The sequence below is a fragment of the Mya arenaria genome, chromosome 5 (genome assembly GCF_026914265.1).
Source record: "Mya arenaria isolate MELC-2E11 chromosome 5, ASM2691426v1".
In the NCBI taxonomy this organism is placed as follows: domain Eukaryota; kingdom Metazoa; phylum Mollusca; class Bivalvia; order Myida; family Myidae; genus Mya; species Mya arenaria.
The window spans coordinates 21,100,828-21,112,141 of NC_069126.1; the positions used below are offsets into that span (position 1 = coordinate 21,100,828).

General features: G+C 35.9%; 1 protein-coding gene across 1 annotated transcript; it reads right to left on the bottom strand.

Moving 5' to 3' along the window:
• Positions 1-3,068: 3,068 nt before the first annotated feature.
• LOC128233804 (tetraspanin-19-like) lies at positions 3,069-11,025 on the bottom strand. Its single transcript, XM_052947658.1, has 7 exons — positions 10,512-11,025; positions 9,337-9,567; positions 8,696-8,770; positions 8,327-8,425; positions 7,813-7,908; positions 4,705-4,788; positions 3,069-3,537 (listed from the first exon to the last, which is right to left on the bottom strand). The coding sequence occupies exons 1-7, from the start codon at positions 10,584-10,586 to the stop codon at positions 3,469-3,471; spliced, it is 729 nt and encodes a 242-aa protein (XP_052803618.1). The 5' UTR covers positions 10,587-11,025; the 3' UTR covers positions 3,069-3,468.
• Between the last annotated feature and the right edge of the window lie 289 nt (positions 11,026-11,314).

Sequence of the window (11,314 nt, forward strand, 5' to 3'; positions counted from 1 at the left end):
AAAAATGGCAAATATATTGGAAATTTCAAAATAACTTAAGCATTAATTTGTATTCTAAAGGCAAACTCCATGACTGAAACATGATATTTTCCTTATCCTGCATGTGAGCAATCAAGAGAGCAAAAAGTTTCTTGATGAAAATAACATTCTTATATAAAGCCTCATAAAGCCTTATAAAAATAAATATAAAAAAGCCTACCTACCCTACCTATTTTAGAAAGGATGTAACCTTCACCAAACTATTTTAGGCCCAATTTAAAAAACAACAACAATTGAAGGAGTTTTGTTTTAAAATTATGGTGTAGGTCATTTCCCCAAAATACCGGTACTGGAATAAAGCACCCTGATAAAGGAAACATTTTAAACAAATACTAGTTTATTTGAAAATGGGGCAGGCAGGGGTTCAAAGTCACATGCATTACTAACAGATGCCAGCCTGGTTAGCTTGTAAAAGATGACAATGTCATGTTAGATTCTGCCAATGTGCCAGGGGTACTTTTCGCATAAGAGTTGTGCCCTTTTAAGAAAAAAAACCCATGCCTTTTGTCAATCCCGGAAGAAACATTAGCAAGGAAGACTAGTTTTCATATTTAAAGAAAAAGAAAAAATATTTAAAAAATAATCAATATTTATTTCACAATATCAGATTAATTGACAGTTTATTGTTCAGACTATGCTGTATGTTATTTGCTTAAGGTCATGGGATGCATCTTTATCTTCTGGGTTTGTTTTTATCCCCTAAAAGTACAAATTCTGCTTTATAGCAATGCCCTTCAATGATAGCTTTATGATAGAATTCTTCTGTGCAATATAAATGCAATCAAATGTTTGTGGTGAGACTGGCTGTTTGGCTACCCCTGATGGGGCTACCGATTTTCCATAGAAACTAGCCCGGCTACCGTTTTTTCCATATGTGATTTAAAAAAAAACATGTCAATTACACAACGCGTAACGCATCATGTTTTAATACGCAAAGCCTTATTATTTAAGAATGCGTCCTTCTTGGCGACTGGAGCGGGTCGTTATAAAACGCAGCGATTTACGCAGGCTGCAATATGCAGGCTGTGTTTTTAGGGTATAAAACGCAGCAGCGCAGCCAATATATATATATAGGGAAAACGCAGCATTTTTAAAAAAATCATAGAGTAGAAATACTGCAACAAAAAATGTTCGATTTGGATAAATACGCATCTTACTCAATGAGTTTTTAACAGTAGGAATGATATTTTAAGCTTCTCTTTGTAATGCATACGAAGTTTGCAAATCAGTCTGTTCTTAACGTGTTTTAGGGGGGAAAAATCCGTTGTTTTTCAACCTCCCGGTTCTTTCGTAATGGCGAATTTCAGTTTCTGGTCAGTGCATTTTGTTTGAATATGCCATAAAGGTTACTAGCATAAAAGTTATATTTTTCTTGTAGATGGGAATCTTACCTTATCAGAACAGTAATAATTATTAGATTATCTCAATTATTTTAGGAACTATGCTCTATTGATTAGGTCCGTTTGGAATTGATGATTTTTTGCACATGTTTACCTTATAATATTTATGTATATATTATACTAATTTTCTTTCATGAAAAATTGTGGAATATTTTTTTAAATGACATGTATTCACTATCTTGACCGAAATAAATAAATAATTAAAAAAAAGATAAAATAAAAAAAAAAAAAAAAAAATATGGAATAAGTATGTATTACTGTATCCAGCACTGTATCCAGGCAATGTGACGAGCACCTGTGCTTTCACCATTACTCTTCAAACACGAGCCAAAGAGTTGGTTCTATTGGACTCTAAAAGTGAAATTCCCTACCATTGTACTTGAAATGGTTAATTATGCTAAGTATTTGGTGCATTTTATATAAATTAATGAGAAATTTACGAAGGTTTGCGTCTATTCTATGGCAGTTATATACACAAGGGAAGTAACTGTGAACAAATCTAAATATTCGAAACCTACGCAGTTATACACGGTTATAACTTACTATTTCTCCGTCATTGCTCAGTGCACCTCCCCACCCGAGACCTAAAATTTGACATTTTAATAGCATGCGGGAGGGGGGAGATTATGACGGGGGGGCTTGTGTTCTTGCAGGTTTGCTTTAAAATGCTTGTTTATTCCAAAGCTGCTCACCAGCTAGAAACCTACATGTACGTACTTTTTGAAATTATCAAGTGACTTAATCCTGAAAAAATGTGGCATAGGTGTATTTGAATTTAGTTATAATTATTATGAATACACTATCACGGGTATGCTGATATAGTTTGTAAATGTCCCACGCATGTCCCGATCTTCACATCCTACCGGGTAATCACAACCAAAACAGTCGCAACACCAGTGATATTCCTTTGTATGAATTATCTAATGAGCAGTTGACAATTTGTTGGTAATGGCGCGAATGTGACGGGGATTTACAAAATAACTCTGGAGCTGCTCATCCTATTAAACATGCATAGTGATTAACTCTCATCAAACAACTGACTTGTGATGAAGGCAATACGTGTTTTGCTCCAGTCAATTGTATCCACTGCCCCCAGGTCCGGGGGTATACCGGGGATAGCGGGGGAAATGGTCCGTGTTTTTACCATCCATGTAGCCGCAGTGCCGCGTGACTGCGGCGGTTTTGTTTTCACGCCAAAAATAGCGGGAAATGGGCCTAACCTAGGATGCCCCTGGGCTGCGGGGGCTATTGGCAGGGATTAAACCACCAGTTTGTCTCCACAGGGCGGGGATTTTACCGGGGGTTGCCTGGACCGAAATTCATAGTCCCCGCTATTCCCCGGACCAGGGGGGCCTGGTTACGATTGACTGGTGCTTTATAGTCGAGTTGTACGATTCGTCTTCATGTTGACGCTGGCAAATGTGCGCTGACATTCGGAGCCGACGGTTTGATGGTAATAACTTATACTGAAGAGAAGGGCTGATCTACACTCCAAACTGCACATTGCAGTACGGCTACACGGTCACACCGACATTAGCAACAACTCAATCCCATCGTTACCCAACACTCCCCCACACGGTTCGATAATGATTTTACACGCCTTTTGGACATGACAGAAGACACAGCACCAACAAGCATTGCTTTTATTAGTACAGTTATGTTCAATAAACAGTATTTACTATATGTACAAATAATGAACAATATAAACTTATATACATTTTATACAAAAAGCAGGATCTTATCTATTAAAATGCCCGAAGAAATAACATGTTGTCCAATTCGGACTTGTAGTTGTACATATTTTTCCTTCAAATTTCGACCTTACGAAAATGTCAAAATTAGCATTCAAATATTTCAATAATCATCTTGTTAATATCATGAAATGTTGTGCTAGTCACATTTTATTGTTCTTTGGTGAATTAATCTGTAAGTTTCCCTGGGTATATTGGCTAGGCACTTTGGGGCAAGCCGCAATTGCTATGAACATCTATTGCCTGGTAACCGTTGCTAGACATCGCGAGGAATTTGACTAGACGAGCTCCGAACTACGCTTGGTGATCACTCTACACAGCCAGCAGGACAGTATGACACACAGCAGCTAAAAACATAGGTGAAGGTCAATGCCAATTCAGGGTGTGAATAAAAACAAACAAATGCTTTAAAACGGTAGTGGGAGGCGTTTCAAGATTTAATAGAACGGTTTCGTAACTACGGCAGATTTTATCAGTAGTACTGCTATCTACCTAGGATTCTTAATAAGGCCTCTATATGGGAAGTCTGATAGTATTTTCAATTCACATATAAATGCGAATATAATCGGCAGCTCATCATGCATTTTATTGTATTATGAAAAAAGTCTTGTATACACGTTTATGTAACTAATAATAATAATTACATTAATATGAAAATATTTACACCTCAACTTCCATTCCTTAAATGAACTGCCTTTCGGCAATTGCGTTCATCAATCGATGAACGCAACATCTTCGGATATGTTCGGATCGTATTTCATTGCATAACATTATACATGAAAGCTACTGATCCTGTTATTGGTTGTATTGTGTCTGCAGGTCCCGTAAAATATAGATCAACATTGTTAAAAGTATTAGTTTATTATATTTTCAATATATTGGTACCAGAAGTGTTTCAATTTTACGTTTTAAAGTGATTTCAAGTGGTTGATCTTTTCCCGCGTTATTGTGACGTCATTTGAAAAAAATGTTTCCAGTTATAGTCGGGTCGTTCTATTTACAGAATGGGTAAGAACAGATTACTGAAAGGTTTTCTTAAATGAAATGAAGTATTTTTTTAACAATTCTTGAATGAAATAATGAACTATTGGTATAAATATAAGGAAAAGGTTGGTCAAAGTACGCGTGGAGTCCTTCGGACTTACCGAGTGTTATGTACAATGTCCTTCGGACTCCACACACACTGACCAACCCAATTGCGTTCATACCCCGATAATGACATCAACTCCGCAATTCATTCCTTAAATAACTACGTTGAAGAACAACACGCTAGTAAACAAGAGCATCATCATCAAACTGTTGAACGCTCGACTGTTCTGGGTTTTTTTCGTAAAATTGACCACATAAACGTACACGTAAGTTATTATAATGGCAAATATAATAAAACCTTAACAGCTGGGGCTAAAATTCTTGTCCCACGCAAAGATGGCGTTAACACGCACAAATGATGTCAAACGTGCATGACATTGTACATAACACTCGGTAAACTGAAACTGTTATGGTCGTGTACTCACTTCGATGATTATAACAGCAATTCCAACACCAACAAGGGCACCCTGGTAGTTCTTCAGCCAATCCGTAAAAGCGTCATAGCAGTCCTGAAAATAGAGGTTTAAAATACTCATTTATAGCCAAGTATTGACATCATGCATAATTAACAATAAAGGAAAATGAAAATGGATTCAAAGGAAACATTTTGTTTTCTTCCACTTCGTGATCATGTATATTTCGATGAATTAAGATGTGTACGCTGTAGTTCTGGCTTCCATAACTTTAATGTTGATTTTTTTATGTTTACTACACATTAAAGTTTCAGCGAACACGTCCCAAAAGGTTCGCTGAAGTTCTTTAGCTATGTAAGCTGCATTCATCAACATTCATTCAATAAATGCACTGGAGAGAAGAAGTACCAAACACCGCATAGAATAAGACAAGGCCCATGATAGACATCAACCACAGACGGATATATATCACATGCTACACCTTGTTTCCGGTTTAATATAACCATCACGTATTTTTTTTTCTTTCATGCTTTACGATGAAATATGGGGTTTTAACAGTGAAATAACAACAGTGAAAATATCAATTTGATATTTTCACTGCAAAATAAGGAGTGAAAATATCAATTTTCAGAACTACTTTTAAAATCCTTTGTTATTACATGTACTTGCCTTGGTCAAAACAGAACACTGGACTTCAGTAAATTATGTCAAAAAATGTTAAAAAAAAATAAAGAAATATTTTATAAATTTAAATAAATATATAATTGGAAACTAACAACTTACCGTTTATTACCGGTTATCCCGTTTATCAAACATTTTACTGATCTTTGAAGCTGAATGTTCGAACATTTGCTTTCATTCCAAACAAATTACAGACAAAAGCAACTGTTCGAACATAAATAAAATTTTATAGCATTGTTCAAATGTATTTTGAACTGTTAACCGTTGTAGTACGTAAAATGAGCTTCCTGGAGAATTCACACAACAATTTACAGATAGATCCGATATTTTTTACCCCACCCACATCTCAAAATGTGTCAACAAACTAGTGTGGCATTTACTCTTCTGGAAAACAAACATTTTAAAGCGAAACAGACTGGTCTGTAAGATGACTGAATATTAACTTACTATAAAAACACGCGTATATGCAGTCTTAAACTAAGAAGAATGGTTAAAATCCAATGAGTATCCACATTTGTTTTGCTAACACATTTGACCTTCCAAATTTTCATTCCATAAATAGCGGCGTAGTAATTTGGTTAAAATAAAGTGTTTTCATTATTTTTTGGAACATTTGTGCACTAATAATACTTCATTTTTTACTGTTCATAAAGCTTTGCAATAAAAAACGAGCGAATATTAAGCTATAAGAATGAATAGCAGAGAACTATTTCTCAGCAAACTGAAAGTAGAAAAGTTGACAGCTATAATTATGCATGAGGGGCGCCCCACGGGTAGCGGCATAAAGCCCACCCTTTTCAAAAAAGGGGGTAATTCAGAAATAAATAAAAAACAAATAAAACTCCGAAAATAAGCATAAAAGAAACAGAAAATTTGTTAATTTCAGTGTAAGATCGTATTTAATTTCACTCGTGATCATAAAAAAACTACATTTTCACTCGTGGCTTCGCCACTCGTGAAAATATGTTTTTCTATGACACTCGTGAAATAAAACACGATCTTACACTGAAATAAACAAATATCCTCTATATATTACACATGTGTAATATAACATTGCTCTTCATCTATTGGTCAGAAAATATATCGCTCCGCATTTATATAAAAAGTTAATTGGCAAAAAGGAACTGCTAATTGGTAATATTCCTGTATACCAAACCTTCAATTCTTATTTTATTTCTATAATAAATATTTGTTTTGTTAGAGTAGTTGAATTTCTTTCTAAATATTAAGAGGATAACAAAGTATGTCGTCTTGATATCTTGAAAAAGCAAATTTAGAAGCGTCCAAAATTTAGTTTATTTTAACCGAAAATGAACATAAACATTATGACGTCACATCTACTAGATGACGTCATGATGTTTATGTTCACTTCCGGTATAACAGAAAGAAAGATTTCGTTAAAATTAAAGTGTTTACAGTGTGATTTTTACTGGATATCATCTGAGAATGCATTCTTAAATAAACGGAATTAAAACGATCGGGTATATATGCTGTTTTAAATAAATCCTGGTACTACATTCCTGCAATGCATGTAGCGCGGGAAATGACAACACTTGGTGATATTCGGCTCATCAGCCTCGCAGGTGAAACAGGTAGGGGTTTTTTTGCCATTTTATACCGGAAAAAGCATGTGATAAAAAGAATCTGACACTCGTTGTCATTTAATACCAATTTTTACTAAACTCGTCCAGGAAAACTGTTAGTAAGCTCGCCAAAGGCTCGCTAACTAACAGTTTTCCTGAACTCGTTTAATAAAAATTGGTATTAAATGACAACTCATGTCAGATCCTCTATATAGCAAAATGTTATTCGAACCTCAAAGACATTGAAGTTGGTCCTTATTTTGGAGTTATCAGTTATACTGAATGTGGGAGCGGCTAGTTATCCAACATATGTACATTTTTATCTCACTCAGAGTCTTATGTACCATGTAGAATGAGTTCATAATGGTCCGATTGTTCAGAATTTTGTTGAAATTTAAAAGCGTTGTTGACGACATCAAAGTTAACTTTAAAAGATGAAATACTTATTGATATGTCCATGTATCTCAATAAAACAGGTACAGCTGCTCATCAAAACAGTCATCTCGAACCTTGTTAGAAATACCTATCACAAATAGATCACAATTGTGTTTAGTTAAGTTTCTTAAAACACTTCGACAAACCTTTTCACAAAACGGCCGTCTGACGAAGCACTGTCAACACAATATTTGGTTACAAGTTTGTCGAAGTGTTTGATGAAACTAATCACCCAATCAAAGTCTGATAATGAAAAAAGGCGGGGCTCTTTAAGCGGTATAGACTGCCCTTTGTTTCATTTAAAACTGTGAAGAAAAATAAGTGTTGCCTTCCGACGTAGCATTATGACGTAATTTATCACGTGGTATACACACATTGTCTATGACAACGAACTATCTAATTGAACAAAAGGGTATTATACCACTTGATATGTGTTGCTGGCGGTATTGCAGACATCCTGGGCAGAGTTACCCTCGGTGTAGTTATGACGCTCTTGGGACACGTGACAACATTCGAACTAAAATATAACACTATTCAGTAAAACTTTGAGTCAACTTTTACACGACTTAAGTGTTCTGCAAATTGAAACGACAAACGGTTGTAGTATGTTTAACAACAAGTTTGAAATAAAATTCAATTCAGGTACCGAATGGCATTTTCTTGACAATTTCCCGATTGTTATTAAATCTATTGTTTTAAACAATAACTGGACGTGATCCGCCTTTATTTTTTACTCAATTAGCAATGCGTTCTATCATGCAACATGGTACACTTCAGGACAACAATAAAACCATTTAAAATGACACAATTGGATGCGACCAGGTTTTATTTCAGATTTCCTAAAAAGCATACCAAGAACCTGTTGAATATGTTTTCGCATAGACAGTCTCATATATGTGACAACATTGAAACTAAGTTTTACAGAGTGAACATACGCTTTCAAAGAGGTACTCTGTTCCTTTCCGGTAGTCCGAGTCTCCCTCGTTCGCTCTCTGTATGGATTCCTGCATGCCAATTTTCAATGCCTTCTCAAACTGAAATAAACCACCTTTATAACATGTTTATTTGTTATATTTGATAGGGAATTTGTTGTATTAAGAAGATTGTTTATCCAGGACATAAACGAGTGAGCTACCGACACAAGCGGGAGGCTATCATAACTGCACAGGAGTTATAAGTGGTTCCTTCTGGCATTGTGGCTATATTTCTTTCCTACTTAAAAGTGTTTGTAACTGGTTCTTACTAGCATGGGTTAGAACTTGATCCTACAAGTTCTCCTCTGGCTATAAGTGGTTCATACTTACATCGTTTTTGAGGACAAAGAAGAGAATGACTCCAGCGAGCTCCAGGGCAAGGGCGAGGCATATCAGCACCGCGTACTGCAAACATTAGACATTAAGAGGGTTAATTTAAGATGATTTGTTCAATAATCCAAGTACATTTATATGGTATAATATATGGATATTCTTTGTGATGGTCCATTTAATTTGGTGGCATGTAATCGTATAGACGCCTATGCCATATAACCTCAGCATTTGAACAGTTCAGAAAGGACACCAGTATTGGCCTGGTACCAATTTCTTGAATATCTTTAGGGTAATATATGACAAGGATAAGAATATTTTGATTAAACGATATTTCCTACTTATTCTTGATTATACCAATTAAAAACTAGTTTATCATGACAATCATAAAGATATTTCCTGTGTCAGTCTCAGAAATTTTCAAAATGAAAATATTACACAAATAGTACTATTCTCTATAAAATAATATTGATAGTGTGCTTAACTTAATGCTGTTATAAAATACTTAAGACTGAGTGACAAATGGAGGCCTGGTTTCACACAAAACATCTTAAGTGGCGTTACAAACTATGCAAATATATACTCCCCCCCCCATTTATGGCTGTCTTCACAATGAGCTAACTTCGTATACGCAAACATACCACAACAAGGGCGCCACGGACATAACAGGCTGCCCCGACGAATCCAAGGAACGAAAACACGATCACGACGGCGCCGGCGACGATGAAGATGATGGCGAGGCTGTTGACGAGGTCATAGAACTCGTAGCCATTGATCTCAATGTTCTCGAAGGCTGGCTTGATCTCCTCCTTGAGACCGTTTCCTCCAAATCGGAATACTAGACCGACCACGAATAGAGCGATACCGCAGAGCTTTGAACGAGAATGAAAAGGAATATTAGCATAAATGTAAGGGCTTGGCGGAGAAACCGGCTAGAGGGTATGGACACAGATATTTGTGTCAATGTACGCATGGTCCATTTTGTCCGCCATGAATATACATGTGCAAATGTACACTCGAATATATATCGTTGCTGTGGAATGTCTTAACATTGATTCCTACTGATCATATATGCAGTATCACAGTTTGAAGAAGACTTCTGGGAAATATAAGTTGACCCTGATTTACATGTGGTCTTTTGTCCAGCCTTTTTACTGAACTTTTAATGGACAATGGTACAAATATAACGAACGTTGCCTGAAGTCTGTAGCATTGATCTATATTGATCAATCTGCTATAAGGGAAATGATAAAATCGATATAAATGGATGGTAGCAGCTTAGGCAAGGCATATCTGTATAATAGGTATAGAAAATAGGGAAGCAGCTGGTCTGTGTTGCAGTCAATGTTGCCCGGGACTGGTGTATATAAGGTACATTTACAAACTCGTACAGTCTGTTATATCGTGTCACATAACAATTGTACATCATTTTCCACTAGATAAGATGTTCAATAATTGGCTGATGACTTCATACATTTACTCCTGTTTTTTTTCTCCATATGTCTGTCTTTCGAAGTGTGGTTGTTTCAATTTTAGTTCATGTAACTGTGACAGATACTCACATTCACAAGTGAGGTTCTTTCACAAGTTATCGAGGTACTCGAATTCACACGTGGGGTATTCACAGGTCTGATACATGATTTAACAGTTTACAAAATGTATACCATTGTATAGTTTGCAGGTAAACATGTAACTCAAGCCATCCAGCTGCTGAAACCAGCTATAGATGTACATTTGTAATAGTAGTCTTTAAAATGTCATTTACAGATTTAAAATCAACACTTAAAGAGAGAGTGTATCATAAAAGAGTACTCACCAGAAACAGAACGTTCAAGGCGATGAGCGTAACCCTGGTACATTGTTGCCCACAGCTCAGTGGGTTCTTGGCCATCTTGATGTTTGTTGAGTTATTTTCCTTGTACAGGTATTTTTATAAGTATTCACTAATCTTTCGAAATCGAAAACAGGTAATCCACTCCGGTCAATTGTAAGCACACGTATTGCCTGCCTCCTACACAATGTATGAAGTATGACTATACCCGTAAATAGCACACCTTATTTCATGCAATACACGCCCCGTTTGTGTCACTAAAATCTAAAAATAATCAGTCGCGATCTAAACACCGGAGGACATTTAATGCGTACGCATTGGCGCATGTCCTAGGCAATGTATCAGATATTATATTTACTGGATTTATCGATGTTAATTTGTTCTTGGCATGTTAATTGTTCTTGTTTTTGCCTTAAAACGATATTGATCAAGGTATAAATGTCGGTATTTTGTAATTATAGCTATGTTATTTAAGCCATTAGGCCGGCTACACCCATACTCGATATCTCGATTTCATTCACAAAAGCTTAAAACTTGTCCGTCAGGTTTGCTGTTTACTCGTGCAAGTAAATCTCTACTCAAGCGAATCGTCATAGCTAACGAGTTTGTATGCATTACCATATATATCCATGATAGCTTGGTGAACGCAGCTTTGACGTCATGATAGTATTATACAAAGAGGCAGCATGGTGTTTATTCATACGTACGGTGTTGATGTATAACATTCATATGAAAAAAAGGGAGATTTGTTACGATTGTGTTCATTTTCTTATATTTGTTATGTCGTA

What these genes read in the sequence shown, in the direction of transcription:
- LOC128233804 (XM_052947658.1), bottom strand. Translation starts at nt 10,586, where the DNA reads ATGGCCAAGAACCCACTGAGCTGTGGGCAACAATGTACCAGGGTTACG. An exon ending in TCTTTGTCCTCAAAAACGAT is followed by an intron (nt 8,426 to 8,695) that starts GTAAGTATGAAC and finishes GGTTTATTTCAG; the next exon opens with TTTGAGAAGGCATTGAAAAT. An exon ending in CCAGCAACACATATCAAGTG is followed by an intron (nt 4,789 to 7,812) that starts GTATAATACCCT and finishes CTCTATTTTCAG; the next exon opens with GACTGCTATGACGCTTTTAC.